This window comes from Oncorhynchus keta, chromosome 27 (assembly GCF_023373465.1).
Source record: "Oncorhynchus keta strain PuntledgeMale-10-30-2019 chromosome 27, Oket_V2, whole genome shotgun sequence".
Classification (NCBI taxonomy): Eukaryota; Metazoa; Chordata; class Actinopteri; order Salmoniformes; family Salmonidae; genus Oncorhynchus; species Oncorhynchus keta.
In genome coordinates this window covers 36287918-36304356 of record NC_068447.1, presented here as the reverse complement: position 1 = coordinate 36304356, position 16439 = coordinate 36287918, and the positions used below count along the sequence as shown (strand labels likewise).

The 16439-nt window shown below is 43.8% G+C and overlaps 2 protein-coding genes across 2 annotated transcripts in view; both read right to left on the bottom strand.

Moving 5' to 3' along the window:
- LOC118359894 (voltage-dependent L-type calcium channel subunit alpha-1F-like) overlaps positions 1-10217 on the bottom strand; it is a 28748-nt gene extending 18531 nt beyond the window's left edge. Inside the window, exons 1-19 of the mRNA XM_052482264.1 lie at positions 10040-10217; positions 9573-9769; positions 9047-9150; positions 8787-8929; positions 8602-8667; positions 6677-6743; positions 6551-6577; positions 5509-5669; positions 5060-5285; positions 4468-4675; positions 3679-3799; positions 3348-3423; positions 2865-2925; positions 2619-2676; positions 2426-2519; positions 2180-2309; positions 1741-1800; positions 1411-1517; positions 279-366 (exon numbers count right to left, since the gene is read on the bottom strand). Of these exons, the coding sequence (XP_052338224.1) occupies positions 279-366; positions 1411-1517; positions 1741-1800; positions 2180-2309; positions 2426-2519; positions 2619-2676; positions 2865-2925; positions 3348-3423; positions 3679-3799; positions 4468-4675; positions 5060-5285; positions 5509-5669; positions 6551-6577; positions 6677-6743; positions 8602-8667; positions 8787-8929; positions 9047-9150; positions 9573-9769; positions 10040-10166 (2121 nt within the window). The 5' untranslated portion in view covers positions 10167-10217. The remainder of the gene's footprint in view (positions 1-278; positions 367-1410; positions 1518-1740; positions 1801-2179; positions 2310-2425; positions 2520-2618; positions 2677-2864; positions 2926-3347; positions 3424-3678; positions 3800-4467; positions 4676-5059; positions 5286-5508; positions 5670-6550; positions 6578-6676; positions 6744-8601; positions 8668-8786; positions 8930-9046; positions 9151-9572; positions 9770-10039) is intronic.
- Positions 10218-10299: 82 nt separating this feature from the next.
- LOC118360317 (voltage-dependent L-type calcium channel subunit alpha-1D-like) lies at positions 10300-14501 on the bottom strand. Its single transcript, XM_035739601.2, has 4 exons — positions 14467-14501; positions 13470-13575; positions 10646-10785; positions 10300-10550 (listed from the first exon to the last, which is right to left on the bottom strand). The coding sequence occupies exons 1-4, from the start codon at positions 14499-14501 to the stop codon at positions 10331-10333; spliced, it is 501 nt and encodes a 166-aa protein (XP_035595494.1). The 3' UTR covers positions 10300-10330.
- Between the last annotated feature and the right edge of the window lie 1938 nt (positions 14502-16439).

Below are 16439 nucleotides of genomic sequence, written 5' to 3'. Positions count from 1 at the left end.
TCTGATTGTTCTATTTGTTCTCCCTTTCATAATTGAACTACTTGCACATTGTTACAACACCGTACATAGCCAATAATGTAACATTTGAAATGTCTATATTCTTTTAAAACGTTTGTAAGTGTAATGTTTACTCATGTTTCCCTTGTTTGTTTCCCTTTTGTCTATTCCATTTGGTTTGGCAATGCAAACGTGTGTTTCCCTTGCCAATAAAGCCCTTTGAATTCAATTGAGAGAGAGAGAGAAAGAGAGAGAGGTGGTTAAAGTGGTCAAATGATTACCTTGAGTCCCTTGGCTCTGTTGATTGCTCGAAGAGGCCTGAGCACTTTGAGTACCCTGAAAATCTTGACCACAGAGATAGCGCTGGAACTGAGAATATAAGAGAAGCAGACACGAGTGTTGGAATGATCCACACAGCACTTTTCTTGTCTGACCTGCAGAGAGTGCTGTTACAGTATTATGTCTATATAACCAGGGCCAATACTGTCCATTGACCTGTAAAGGAACGGCAGTTCATCATCCTCCCAATGTCCCTTTTAGGACAGAACCAATTCAATTCAACATGTATTGTCTTTGCAAATGTATTGTGTAGCCAGAGTATGTATTTCGTAAGATACAAAAAATACAGTATACATAACAATACACTCGCGCGCGCACACACACACACACACACACACACACACACACACACACACACACACACACACACACACACACACACACACACACACACACACACACACACACACACACACACACACACACACACACACACACAGATAGCTGATCAAATCTTACATTCATCTGTATAGCTAGCTAACTAGCTTGTGATGGCCTTTGAGTCGGTGGTCCACTAGTCTTGGTACAGTTGTTTTCAACCAACATTTACTTGCCGATACTTTCTTCATTCTTGATTCAGAAGACACCAGTGTCTTACAAACTTCTGTTCACAGTTGCAGCTGGAATCCAAAAAGCTGAGAATATTCAGAAATCTATGAACTGAAATGTCTGTGCTGTATGAGGAGTTTCCTCACCATTTTAGCTGCCAGACATCAGCCATTTCACAACAGCTCAGCAGGAACTAGTCATTTGTAAGCGAAACAGCCACATGTAGAATAAGGCGTCACACAGTGCGATCCAAACAACACAAACAAAGATTTACACATGTGAGAGGCCATTTCTCACTCTCTACAAAAAGTTAATTTAATATCTATTCTCTGGTTTCTGGAGTTCCAACTGCAAATGGAAACAGAAGTTTATGAGAATAACGAAGACAGTACCGCTAAGTAAAGGTTGGTTGAAAATGGTTGTACCATACTGTCAATGGGACTCCTGCTCGACTTCAGGCACAAACTTTTCAGCTATGTGCCTGAGGTCCGAGCCCACTTGGATAACATCCCGACAGGTACTCACTGGAGGAAGAAGGACGCGAGAGACACACTGACAACCAAAAGGTCCAGGAGGTTGAAGGCATTCCTACAGAAGGAACCAGGATGAAGGAATCCACCAAAAACCGTCACCTGGAGAGGGAGAAAAATCACAAGCGTTAAGAGGGATTCTAAATGCTATTTACACTGCCATGTGCACTCCCATATATGTTTATAGATAGACGTAGATCTACTGCCTGAAGGAAAGATAGCCTATGCAGATCATTGTCAATTCACAATGAAGTAACATTCCAAAACGTAGTATGATCCCAAAAGTGCTTGACCCATTTCATCTGCATATCTGGTCACATTTTACCTTCAGTATGATTTCCACAGTGAATATGGAGGTGAACGCATAATCAGCGTAGCCAAGCATCTGAAGATATAGAAGATATCCTACGTCAGCATCATGGCAACAATTCAGAAACACTATTTGGTGGTGGAAAGGGAAAGAGGGTGATACCTAGTCAGTTGTACAACTGAATGCATTCAACTGAAATGTGTCTTCTGCATTTAACCCAACCCCGGTGGGCATTGTAAGGAAGGTGAGTATGAGAACAGCAGTTTTGGTTGAAACCATTGAGCAGTGAGGGTAGATTTACGGTAGTTGAGTGAGAGTGTGAACGGTAGTTTTGAATGCCGGTTATAGACTATAGATGTTGATTGGGCGCTAGGTAGTGCTTGGTTGTGAGGGCGGGACTGAGAGTTGGCTGAGTAGATATCGAGAGGGATTTATTTGAAAAATGTTGCCGTACGTTGTTCCTAAAGGAGTGAGCTCTGATTGGATCCTCAGCGGCCAGAGAAATACTACTGGCGATGATGAAGACGAGGATGAGGTTGGTGAAGTAGGAGTGGTGGATGAGGTTGTGACAGGCCACTCGGAGGCTGAAGGGAGAGGAGAGACGATGCAAGTGATATGGCTGCTTTGAAATGGCACACAATTCCCTATATAGTGCATTACTTTTGAGCAGGGTTCATAGGGCTCCTTGGCTGTGACTTACCAGTTTCTTTTTCCAAGAATGAAGAAGGAGCTCCCATCTGGAATGGGTTCAATCTTCTCTTTTGGAGCGGATTCAGGCTTCACAGGCATGATTCCTAGAGAGGGGAGTTGATCAGATCAGTCGATTTAGAGAGCAATCCATGTGTCACACAGTCTGACGAGAACCCTTCTGAGGTGTACGGAACGACACTTACCCTCCAGACCCTCGATGGCTCTCAACTCCTCATTCTCCTCCCAGTCATCCATCTCATTCTGCACAAGGAAAGAGCGAGCAAAAAAGAAATGCAAACATGAGATTCTCTTTTATTTTTAAAACACTGAGGAGCACAGACACTCCTTCTAAACCATTATCGGTTATATAAGGTTGCAGCCCATAACAGTAGCTGCTGTAGAAAATATTGTACTGTGTTGGTGCCCTGAAACAATATTTCGGTACATACCGCCGCATCTTCCTCTTTGTCTTCATCTTCGTCCCAGTCCTCTTCATCATCCTTTTTCTCTCTGCAAAACCATTAATTCACCACTTTGCTTTTGTCCACCGTCTACTTATTCTCCTCATTACTGATGCTACTTAGCTATGTCCAGTAATATAACCAGACCATCAATGTATGTCTACTTATTCTCCTCATTACTGATGCTACTTAGCTATGTCCAGTAATATAACCAGACCATCAAGTTATGTCTACTTATTCTCCTCATTACTGATGCTACTTAGCTATGTCCAGTAATATAACCAGACCATCAAGTTATGTCTACTTATTCTCCTCATTACTGATGCTACTTAGCTATGTCCAGTAATATAACCAGACCATCAAGTTATGTCTACTTATTCTCCTCATTACTGATGCTACTTAGCTATGTCCAGTAATATAACCAGATCATCAAGTTATACATTTCATTTGTTTGGCTTCTGTGATACTTACTCTACTTGCTTTTTTCCACCATCGCCACCTGCCAAGTTGTCCACAGCGATAGCCAAGAAGACATTCAGCAGGATATCTAATCAAGAGATATCAAGGAATTGACCAAGAGCTTGACAACAGTGAATACCGATCTTATAGAGTACAGTCGGTATTGATAGAGGTTTGTGTACATTCAATATCTTTGTAGGCCGTCATTGTAAATACGATTTTGTTCTTAACTGACTTGCCTAGTTAAATAAAGGTTAAATAAAAAAATAAATAAGTAAATTGTACAAAAGCAGATTTGATATATATAGCCAACTCTCTCTGTCTTGGATAACAGAAAGGATACAGTTGCCGACAACAAAGAGGGAGACGAAGTAGACACACACAATCATCTGTGGGAAGACTGGCCCGCCATAAGCCATGATCCCATCATACATCACAGCATTCCAGTCCTCTCCTGTAAGGATCTACAGAGGAGAAAAGGAGAGGGGGAGAGGGGGGAGAGAGAGAGAGAGTGAAAGAAAGAAAGAGAGAGAGAGATACATAGAAATAGAGACACACGGAGAGAGAGAGAGAGCGAGAGAGAGAGAGAGAGAGACAGAGAGAGAGACAGAGACAGAGACAGAGACAGAGACAGAGACAGAGAGACAGGGAATGAGAGAGAGAGACAGAGAGAAAGAGAGAGAGACAGAGAGAGAGAGAGAGAGAGACAGAGACAGAGACAGAGACAGAGACAGAGACAGAGACAGAGACAGAGAGAGAGAGCGAGAGAGAGAGAGAGAGAGAGAGAGAGAGACAGAGAGAGAGAGAGAGAGAGAGAGACAGAGACAGAGACAGAGACAGAGACAGAGACAGAGACAGAGAGAGAGACAGAGAGAAAGAGAGAGAGAGAGAGAGAGAGCGAGAGAGAGAGAGAGAGAGAGAGAGAGAGAGAGAGAGAGAGACAGAGAGAGAGAGAGAGAGAGACAGAGACAGAGACAGAGACAGAGACAGAGACAGAGACAGAGACAGAGAGACAGAGACAGGGAATGAGAGAGAGACAGAGAGAAAGAGAGAGACAGATAGAGAGAGGGCGACTGTAATGAAAAGTATGGAGAATTCGATAGTAGTGTTAGAATTAGTGTTAGAATTCTACCTGGAAGCAGGTGAGCAGGGCCTGGGGAAAAGTGTCAAACGTGCTTCTCTTCATCTGAGTCTCATCAAAGTTGAACTTGCCCCCAAACAGCTGCATCCCCAGCAGGGAGAAGATGATGAGGAAGAGGAAAAGCAGGAGCAGCAGGGAGCAGATAGCCTTCATGGAGTTGAGCAGGGAATTGACCAGGTTTGATAGGGCTGCCCAGTGCCTAAACAGGAAACAGATAGTTTCAGTGTTTGAGGGTATGAGGTATGTAGTAGCCTTCCATACTGAATGCATGCATGAAATGTATCAATTGCTGAGTGACATTCCCTATAGTTCTTTCAGAAGTGCGTTTGACTTGCATAGCAGCGTATTCTGGAAAGATCTGGGACCAAGCTAGCAAGACAGCCCACACAGATCTGTGACCAAGCAAGCAAGACCTGTGACCAAGCTAGCAAGACCGTAGACCGTATGAGCAAGACAACACAAACAGAACTGGAACCAAGCAAGCAAGACAGACCAAACAGATCTGGGACCAGGCTAACAAGACCGTAGGCAATGTGAGCAAGACAACACAAACAGAACTGGGACCAAGCTAGCAGTTACCGACCGTGTCACTTTGAACACCCTGAGCAGGCGGACACAGCGCAGCACAGAGATGCCGATGGGAGGGATGATTTGCAACTCTACCAAGACTGTCTCCAGGATGCCACCACACACCACGAAGCAGTCGAAGCGGTTAAACAGAGCCATGAAGTGGATCTGGAAACCGAAACTGTACATCTTTAACAGCATCTCCAGCGTGAACAACATCAACAGGATCTTATTGGCCCGCTCTGAAGGAAAGACCAAGGAAAATAAAGGTTATTTATGTATTTATGTATATTTTTCCTGACGTCTATGTCAACATTTCATCCTGCTGAATTAGGGAGAAAATGACGTAGAGAAAAGGAAAGAGGGGAGGAGGACAAGCAGAAACAAATAGAAAAGACCAGATACAGGTAGGTGGAGAGAGAACGAATAACAGGAAGAGATGTAGAGAAGAGAGTGTATCCTGACCCTGCATCTCAGTGAGCCACTTGGGCTGGCCGTAGTGTTCAGAGGCGCTGGCTGCAGTGTTGAGAAACACCAGAAGAAGCACCAGCCAGTAGAAGTTCTGGGATTTGACTGCTACACGACAGTTCTTCCGAAAGGCGTGGTTCAGTTGGCATAGCTGTTCACTGAGTGAAGTGAGAGACAGGAGACAAGTTGCATGAGGAGCGGAAGGGTCAGAAACCGGCTTTGTCAAAAGTCTGTAGTGTACTTTCTTATTTTTTTAAAACCAGGAAATAAAACAATATTGTGTATATTCTTAGAACTGTCATGACATTGCCCTGTTGGGTGAGGTTTATGACTCCCCCCATAAATACATTTCCCCCTTTTCTCTCCACTCTACAGAATGGACTCGTACCACAGAGAAAGTATGGTAACATCAAAAGGTTGGGGAATGAAACAATAATTCCCTTTCTCAACCATTTGAAAGTGTCCATTGGTACTTAAAGAATATGATGTCAGATCAGTTGTTGTCTGGGACATTATATCTAATGATAGGATGACATAAATTGTATCTTGGAAAGTCTATACATTGTAGTTATCCGATTCACATGGAATTGTTGCGCAATTTAAATGTTTAAATATGAAACTATTTGTGAGATGACGAAATCTGATTTTACCTTCTAAATGAGAGAATTGTTTTCATAAGTAAACTTATGCTCACTCAGTGGCCACGCCCAAGTGAACAGACATTGGTTGGAGAGGGATGAAACACGCCCTTCTCTTCCTCAGTACAAAAACCCCTGTGACCAAATTCACGTTAGACTAAGCAAACCCCGGCTTGTGGTTGCGAACGGTTGAAAGACTATCTAACAAAATGTACGAGACCAGATCCCCACACTGGAATGGTGAATTTCAACTGGACCAGCCAGAATACAGCACGAGCTGATTATGTCAACTTCGTATGAACTTTGAACTGTTATTCACTAAAGAATCGCTTTGATAAAATAGCATGTCATATAATTGAATCATAGTCAGAGGCACAACTGAGCTATCCTACTCAACTTACCAGAAACTGTTGGCCATCATTTTAGCCCTGAAAAAAAGGAGAAAGAAGCATTACATGACAACATTGATAACAATGACATCTAATTAACAAAGAATGAAATTCAAATACATTTGTTTATTTCATTACATAAGAGATGCGCAGCAGCCATTGTCGTCATCTAGATATGCTTCAAATTCAGAGTCTGAATCCGATTCTGTTGAACACATAACAGAGCCATAGATTAGATCACAGAGAGCCTAGTAGTTCAAAACAAATCAAACTGTATTTGTCACATGTGCCGAATACAACAGCTGTAGGTAGACCTTACAGTGAAATGCTTACTTACAATAATAATAAGCCCTTAAAGAACATTGCAGAGTGAGAAAATATTTGCAAAATATGAAAAGGTTCTACAATAAAATAATAAAATAACAATAACTAGGCTATATACAGGGGATACCGTTCCAAATTAATGTGCAGGGGTACAGGTAAGTCAAGGTAATTGAGGTAATACGTACATGTAGGTAGGGGTAAAGTGACTATACATAGATAATAAACAGTGAGTAGCAGCAGCGTATAAAAAAGGGGGTCAATGTAAATTGCCCAGGTAGACATTTGATGAACTGTTCAGCAGTCTTATAGCTTGGGGGTAGAAGCTGTTAAGGAGCACTTTGGACCTAGACTTGTCGCTCCGGTACCGCTTGCCGTGCAGTAGCAGAGAGAATAGTCTATGACTAGGGTGGCTGGAGTCTTTGACAATTTGTAGGGCCTTCCTCTGACACCTGGTATAAAGGTCCTGGATGGCAGGAAGCTTGGCCCCAGTGACGTACTGGGCCATACGCATTACCCTCTGTAGCCCCTTGCGGTCAGATGCCCGAGCAGTTGCCATACCAGGCAGTGATGCAACCAGCCAGGATGATCTCGATGGTGCAGCTGTGTAACGTTTTGAGGATCTGAGGACCCAGATCCTCAAAACGGGAGGGGGGGGTCGTGCCCTCTTTTGTCATTGTGCCCTCTTCACAGCTGACTTGGTGTGTTTGGACCATGATAGCTTGTTGATGATGTGGACACCAAGGAACTTGAAGCTCTCGACCTGCTCCACTACAGCCCTGTCGATGTGAATGGGGGCATGTTCGGCCCTCCTCTTCCTGTAGTCCACGATCAGCTCCTTTGTCTTGATCACGTTGAGGGAGAGGTTGTTATCCTGGCACCACACTGCCAGATCTCTGACCTCCTCCCTATATGCTGTCTGATAATTGTTGATGATCAGGCCTACCACTGTCGTGTCGTCGGCAAACTTAATCATGGTGTTGGAGTAATGCAGTCGTGGGTGAACAGGGAGTACAGGAGGGGACTAAGCATGCACGCCTGAGAGTCAGTGAAGACACTTGCCAGTTGGTCAGCGCATACTCTGAGTACATGTCCTGGGAATCCGTCTGGCCCTGCGGCCTTGTGAATGTTGACCTGTTTAAAGGTCTTACTCACATTGGCTACAGAGAGCTTGATCACACAGAACAGCTTGTGCTCTCATGCATGCTCCAGTGTTGCTTGCCTCGAAGCATGCATAGAAGCCATTTAGCTTGTCTGATAGGCTTGTGTCATTGGGCAGCTCGCAGCTGCTCTTCCCTTTGTAATATGTAATGGTTTTCAAGCGCTGCCACATCTGACAAGGTTCAGAGGCGGTGTAGTAGGATTCAATCTTATTCCTGTATTGACGCTTTGCCTGTTTGATGGTTCGTCGGAGGGCATAGCGAATTGGATTCTGGTTAAATAAAGGTGAAATAAAAAATAACAAATAAAATAGCGGGATTTCTTATAAGCGTCCGGATTAGTGTCTCGCTCCTTGAAAGCATCAGCTCTACTCTTTAGCTCGGTGCGGATGTTGCCTGTAATCCATGACTTGTGGTTGGGATATGAACGTACAGCCTCTGTGGGGACGATGAAGGTGGTCTAGAGTTTTTTCCCCCTTCTGGTTGCACATGTGACATGCTGGTAGAACGGTAAAACGGTTTTAAGTTTTCCTGCATTAATACACAGACAGTAACAGTGAGAAGAGTGACAGGCCATCATACCTCCGTCCTCGCTGTGTTTATACCAGCCAAACTTCTTCATCATTTTCTTCTTGGCAACAGCAGCACCTTGTTAGGAGACAAAGGAAAGGTTGACTATATGGGTGCAAGGCTGTGTTTTCAATGTGTGTGCATTTATTTGTGTGTTTATATGTGCGTGTGTATCTCAGTCAGTCAGTTAACCGTACGTTTGTTTCCTTCCTCATCCACATCCTCCGCCTCGATGAGCCAGTCCATGTAACCACACATATCCTCCTCCATCTGCTTCTTATTCTGGGCGTCCTGCAGCTCTCCACGAGCCACGGCCTTCTCTCTTTCCTTGGAGAACTCTCTGCACACACAGACAGACGCACACATAGACGGTCAGCACACAACCTACACTCGGAGAAGACCTTCACACACAAATGTAACACAAGACAAACATCCACACAAACTTCCACTCACTCACCCGCTCAACACTCCCAATACAAGGTTGAGTACGAAAAACGAGCCAAATATGACCAGAGAGACAAAGTACACCCAGGGTATTTCAAAGCCAATTGCATCATTCATCTGTGGGAATACAGAAAGAGACAGAGGGAGATTAAGAATTGTTAATCGTGCTTCTACATCTGCATTGGGGGGGTTTACGCTGGGTTTCTGTATAAGCACTTTGTGATAACTGCTGATTTAAAAAAGGGCTTTATGAATACATTTGATTGATTGATTGATTGATTGATTGATAGATAGATAGATAGATAATCAGAAACTGTTCCATTTTTATGTGATGATAGACAATTTAAGTCAAATTAAATCAGAGGAGTAGTTAAGAATAGGAAGAAAGTACTAGGGGTGCATTCAAAATGACACCCTTTTCCCTATGTAGTGCACTACCTTTGACCAGGGTCCACAGGTCTCTGGTCAAAGTAACACACTATAGGGAGTAGGGTACCATTTATGATGCAGCCAAGAAAAAAAAGAGAGGCTGATATTACCCAGTAGAGCACATCGGTCCAGCCCTCCATGGTGATACACTGGAACACAGTCAACATGGCAAAAAATATGTTGTCAAAGTTGGTGATCCCGCCGTTAGGCCCCTCCCACGGTCCTCTGCACTCTGTCCCATTGCCCACACAATCGCGCCCATTTCCAGCAAACGCACATGGTGTGGGGTCATCATCCACGTTCAGTTCTGGGAGAGAGGACAACATGAGGAGGTCACTCATCGTGACAAATGTCTTAGTCTTCTTCGTAAAAAGATGGAAATCTCATATAAAATCCAGGCTTCCAAAGCATTAGCTGATAACAAACTTGTATGCAAATAACTTGTTTACCCATGTCTGTGTACAATGACTCAAATGCAACTCTTTAATGTAGTGTTAGGATGTGTATGTACACTATAGAGCAGTGCATGTACAGTACAGTGCAGTAAACTTGTTTGTGTTGTAAGTGAAGTTTGTACCTGTGCCCAAGTAGAAACAGGTCTTGTGCATCCTGCCGAGGAAGAGCTCCAGGCCGATGATGGCATAGATGATGATGACAAACATGACCAGCAGACCAATGTGGAGTAGGGGAACCATGGCCTTCATGATGGAGTTCAAGACAATCTGGAGACCTGCACACACACACACACACACACACACACACACACACACACACACACACACACACACACACACACACACACACACACACACACACACACACACACACACACACACACACACACACACACACACACACACACACACATTCACCCAGCAGAGAGATGGGTTTTACTGAAACACACACACACACACACACATGTACACAGACACGCAAACCTACTGGGAACGCCAGACACCAGCCTAAGGGGTCGCAGCACCCTGAAGGCTCGGAGCGCTTTGACATCCAGTCCTCCTGGTTTGCCTGCTGCGTGGTGGGCCTCTCCAGGCTTGTGGTCGGCCGTCCCCTCAGCAACCACACTGAACAACCTGCAACAACAGCCGCACAACAACAATACAGCTAAAACACCATAAACAGAATGGAGGGGGTAACAGAAGAGGAATGGAGACATGAGCTAGCGTACCCGACGACAACGATGACAAAATCAAGCAAATTCCAGCCACTGCGGATGTAGGCGCTAGGGTGCATGACCAAGCCATAGGCCAGGATCTTAGTGAAGGTTTCAATGGTGAAGATGACCAGGAAGACATACTCTACTTGTTCCTGCACTCACAGAGAGGGAGAAGACAGCATGGTCAAATATACACAGTTCCTCATTTGTCCGTTACTGTAATCAGTAAAGAGCAAAGACAACTGTTGGGAAAATTAGGCAAAGACATTTTTACAAGATGTCTGTGGATGTTCATAATGCAGGGTTAACACCTGTCTAATATCCAATGCATATGTTATATTCAGGGGTGTAATGTTTAAGGTTGATGTATCTACTGCATGTGGGGTGGCAAGGAAGCCAGGCACTGTCACGTTGATGGCTTATACTGTACATGTATACTTTAGGTCAAAATTAGTGCACACGAATAGGGAGCCATTTCGGAAGTAGCCAGAGTCTGCCCTGTAGGTAGTGATTACAGTAGCTTCAGCCCTGTTAACTTACAGCCCAAAACAGGCTTAATGAGCCAGCCACTAGAGCGCTAGTCAGTAACCCTTGGACTAATGCTTCTTAATGCTGCTAATCTTTGGCACCACAGTCGCTAGGCATCAGGCTGGAATAGGAATGCAGCCAAAAGCTGGCTATAGCATCGTGGTCAAACAAGGTGATGTGACAGATTAGAAGGTACAGTACCTTTACTATGGAACGATAGGCTGTAGTGCAATGAATGGAGACAGCGATTGCTTCATTCTATTCAAATCAGGACAGCTGTAGTAACTGAAGTGAGGACAATTACCCTATAAGCATTTCTTAACACCATACTACACGACCAAAAGTATGTGGACACCTGCTCGTTGAACATCTCTCTCCAAAATCATGGGCATTAATATGGAGTTGGTCCCCCCCTCTGGTGCTATAACAGCCTCCACTAGCCTCCACAAGGCTTTCCACTAGATGGTGGAACTTTGCTGTGGGGACGATTCAGCCACAAGAGCATCATTGAGGTTGGGCGATTCGTCATGGCTCGCAGTCGGCGTTCCAATTCATACAAACAAGATGGGAACCACACCTTTTTGTTTGCCTGAATTTGCGGGTTTTACACACCAGCCAAGCTTCTGGGAGAGCATGATGGTTCTCTTTTGATGAGGCGTTCCAATTCCTCCCAAAGGTGTTTAATGGAGTTGATGTCAGGGCTATGTGCAGACCAGTCAAGTTCTTCTAGACTGATCTCAACAAACCATTCCTGTATGGGCCTCATTTTGTGCACAGGGGCATTGCCATGCTGAAACAGGAACGGGCCTTTCCCAAACTGTAGCCACAAAGTTGGAAGCACGGAATTCTCTAGAATGTCATTCTATGCTGTAACATTAAGATTTCCCTTCACTGGAACTAAGGGGCCTAGCCCGAACCATGAAAAACAGTCTCAGGCCATTATTCCTCCTCCACCAAACTTTACAGTTGGCACTATGCATTCGGGCAGGTAGCGTTCTCCTAGCATCCGCCAAACCCAGGTTCGTTGGACTGCCAGATGGTGAAGTGTGATTCATCACTCCAGAGAACGTGTTGCCACCGCTCCAGAGTCCAATGGCGGCGAGCTTTACACCACTCCAGTCGACTCTTGGCATTCTGCATGGTGATCTTAGGCTTGTGTGCGCCTGCTCGGCCCATTTCATTAAGTTCCCAACGAACAGTTAATCTGCTGACGTTGCTTCTGTAGGCAGTTTGGAACTCAGTAGTGAGTTTTGCAATAGAGGACAGGCGATTTTTATGTGTAACGCGCTTCAGCACTCTGCGGTCCCGTTCTGTGAGCTTGTGTGGGCTACCACATTGCTGCTGAGCCGTTATTGCTCCTAGACATTTCCACTTCACAAGAACAGCACTTACAGTTGACCGGGGCAGCTCTAGCAGGGCAGACATTTTATGAACTGACTTGTTGGAAAGGTGGCATCCTATGATGGTGTCACATTGAAAGTCACTGAGCTCTTAGGTAAGACCATTCTACTGCCAATGTTTGCTATGGAGATTGCATGGCGGTGTGCTCGTTTTTATACACCTGTCAGCAACGGGTGTGGCTGAAATAGCAGAATCCACTCATTTGAAGGGGTGTCTACATACTTGAGTATATATAGTGTATGTTCTTTATGAGTGTTAATGTGCTGTAAACTACCGTAAAGATTTCATACTGGAATCCCTATAGTAGGGAGGGGGGTATTACAGTGAAGCGTCAGACTTCAGCTTGAGTTCCCTTCCACAAGTCTAATCCAATAAAGGGATCCACGCCGGAGGGATTTAAATATAGTACTAACCAACCACTGTCCTGCCCCACAGCCAAGCAGATGGACTAGACAGACTCAGCATGATGAGGTTGTGTACTGGGGGAGTTGAGGGGCTTGACACTTTACGATAACACCCCTAACTTCTCTGAAACTGTTGTAATCTACCTGTTTTCCATAGTATTTTGATACATCCTTTGATATGCCACTTCTCACAGCGAGGCTTCCAGGCTTTTCTGATCGCCTCTCGTCATTTGATTCCATTGACATGGGTTCAAATAGTATTTGAAATTGTTCAAATAGTTTGAGCATTTGCTTGAGCCTGCCTGAGTCCCAGATGGATTTTGCACTTTAAGTATTCCACTGATTCAACTGCACCAAAGCAAGCTAAATGAATCAGATTTCAAATATCTCTATTTTAACCCAGGTTTGGTCCTTGTATAGCACTCCCAAAATAACCCTCTTTAGCCTCTATGATCTCCCTGATTGACACCTCAGCCTCTATCAGCCGCCATACACCAACTCACCAGGTTGTGGTTGGTGGAATTGGAGTCCTCCTCAGGGAAGGGTTTAGATACACCCAGGGCCACACAGTTGGCAAAGATAGCAAGTAGAATGAAGATATCAAAAGGTCTGCAGGACCACAGTTAAGGTTAAATGCTAAACACCACATTGAATGCATCATTGACTTACAGTTTTTCTCAATCGCGTACAAGCAATTTCGAATCTGTGTTGAAATGTATCTACAGCAGAACAGAAATGATCAAATGCTCAAATACATTTACAGACCTTCTGATAATTTTCTTGCCTTGTACCTGACTAAGCCCACTTTTTTGCAAAACTTTAAATACAAATGTCATTTAATGAATACAAAATTCAGTGTTACGTTGGGACTGTCTAGTCTTTCTGAATTGTTTTTCAACATTGTGGACATGCAGAGATGCAGCGAATGAAGTTGGGTTACTCCTAAGTCATCATCTCCAACATTTTGGCCTTCCATTATAGTAGGGCCGTGACAATACCAGTATCGCAATATTAAAACACAAAGCATATCTGACCCTTTGGTCCTTTACAAACCTGCTGTATGTAAAATGTTGTGTACTACAGCTTAACAATAAATAAACAATGAACAACACAAATGACATGTGTTTCCAACATTAGGACAGTTTCCTAAAGAAGTTTCCTAAATCCGCTTCATGTTTTGTTTCCCTGACACGACACAAACAAGTATTGCGATATTGGTATCATCCCAGCCCTACATTATAGAGCTTTGTTTTGGTGTGGATTGAGTTACTCTATTGAAATCACCTACAGTATCCTTATTTCTATTTTGTGTCTCTATGAGCAAACCAGCCTACGAATTAAATACATGGAATCGGATTGTGATGATCACAACAATTGAATCCTGCACACAATGTCCTTAATTAAAATCTTATTTTTTTACAAGGAATAATATTTGATTTGACGTGTATGAAATTGTTTGATGAAATATGCATAAAAGGAGAGTAATTCAGAATTCTGCACCTTTGGATAGTTGTACTTCTAGTTTTGATCGTCATGATTTACTGACGACAAAGAAAATGTACTGATCTACTGGGATTTTTAAAAGACAGACTAACTTTCTGTTTTGCCTGCTTGGACTCAAGAGATAAGTCTGGTTGCACTCTTTTGATAAATGTATTTGGAATTTTGGTGGTATAATATAGTTAGGATGAATGTATTTATGTTTTGAGAAGGCCACTGCCATTTTGAAAATGCATTTACTGTTTTGCAAAAGGCCACAGAGTTCTTTGTCTCGTAGACTCTGTTTTGAAAATCAACATTTGTTCCACAAAATGCTTGTAAGCGATTGAGATAACTTTAATAGGGTCTCTCAACACAGTAGGGGGTTTAAATGCTGTGACGCGCGCGCGCGCGCGCACACACACACACACACACACACACACACACACACACACACACACACACACACACACACACACACACACACACACACACACACACACACACACACACACACACACACACACACACACACACACACACACACACAGAGGTACATCATCATTGAAGGATATTTCCATTCAACAAGGGCTAAGGCAGCCATTCGGATGGGGTTACTGAGGGTGAGGCAGCAGAGGGCTCGAGGGGCTCGGAGAGCAGATTTGTTGGCTTGTATCTGCTTCTTCTGTCCACCACCCCTCTTCTTACCCGAGGCAGCAGAGCCGAGGGTGTCGGACTTGTCCCCGGCAACCGAGCCGGCCAAGGAGACGCCATCCTCTGCAGGACACAGAGAGAAGATAGTCACCATTCATTTACCATGTTCATTATCTAGGTTATCGTTATGTAGTTGCTATGCACTACTGTGTGTATAAAATGTGGTGGACCATTTCTTTTCACAGTCTTCAATATCTATCAAGTGACCTACTCTTTAATATTGTGTCAATTACTAAAAAATGGGCCAATATTCATCGACAGTAATGAAACACGAGTAAGTAAATAGCCTTGCATGAGCTGGAATGGCTCGTAGGAGCAGGAGCCCATCTCCTGCTTCTGTAGCGTGAGGCAGCTTGATGTACAAGTACACCCCCTAGACAGGACGCTAGTCTTTCGCAGGGACTTACCCCAAATCTATCTCCTTAATGCCGAGTGCCAAGCAGAGACACGTTCTGTCCCATTTTTACAGTCTTTGGTATGACCCAGCCGAGGAGCGAACTCCAAACCTTCCAATCTAAGAGGGGCACTCTAACCACAAGGCCACTGAGAAGGCTAATATTGGATAAGATTATTGAAATTTGGCCAGGGGTTGGGCAGGTATTGGTTTCAGCCTGGACATGATTGGACTACCTACAAGGTACAGTAATGCATGATAGGCCTACAGATTATATAAAAGGTATGATAGGCCTATAGGGTACATTAAAGTCTGATAGGCCTATAGGGTATATTAAGGTATGATAGGGATATATGGTACATTAAGGTATGATAGGCATATAGGGTACATCAAGGTGTGATAGGCATATAGGGTACATCAAGGTATGATAGTGTACATTAAAGTCTGATAGGCCTATAGGGTATATTAAGGTATGATATGCCTATAGGGCACATTCAGGTCTGATAGGCCTATAGGGTATATTAAGGTATGATAGGCCTATAGGGTATATTAAGGTATGATAGGCCTATAGGGTACATTAAGGTATGATAGGCCTACATGGAACCATAAGATGCCATATTGAGTAGAACAGCTGTGATAAATGGGCTGTTTGACAATGTGCCCGCCCACTGCCCCAGCCACAAGTGTTGGCTATAATTCCTTATTGTGTTTTGTGACAATGGTACTGTGTGTAGGCCTCATTGGATAATGACACAAAGCTGACAAGAGTTGTTATTGAAAGTGACTAGGACTAACGGTTTATGTTGTAAGAGATCCTTGAGTTATTATATTAATACATTATACAGACATTATGCCCATTGATTCTTGAAGGATATTAAAAGCCGTA

What these genes read in the sequence shown, in the direction of transcription:
- LOC118360317 (XM_035739601.2), bottom strand. Translation starts at nt 14,501, where the DNA reads ATGACGATCAAAACTAGAAGTACAACTATCCAAAG. An exon ending in AGAAGTACAACTATCCAAAG is followed by an intron (nt 13,576 to 14,466) that starts GTGCAGAATTCT and finishes GTGGTCCTGCAG; the next exon opens with ACCTTTTGATATCTTCATTC. An exon ending in TTTGTCATCGTTGTCGTCGG is followed by an intron (nt 10,551 to 10,645) that starts GTACGCTAGCTC and finishes CTGTTGTTGCAG; the next exon opens with GTTGTTCAGTGTGGTTGCTG.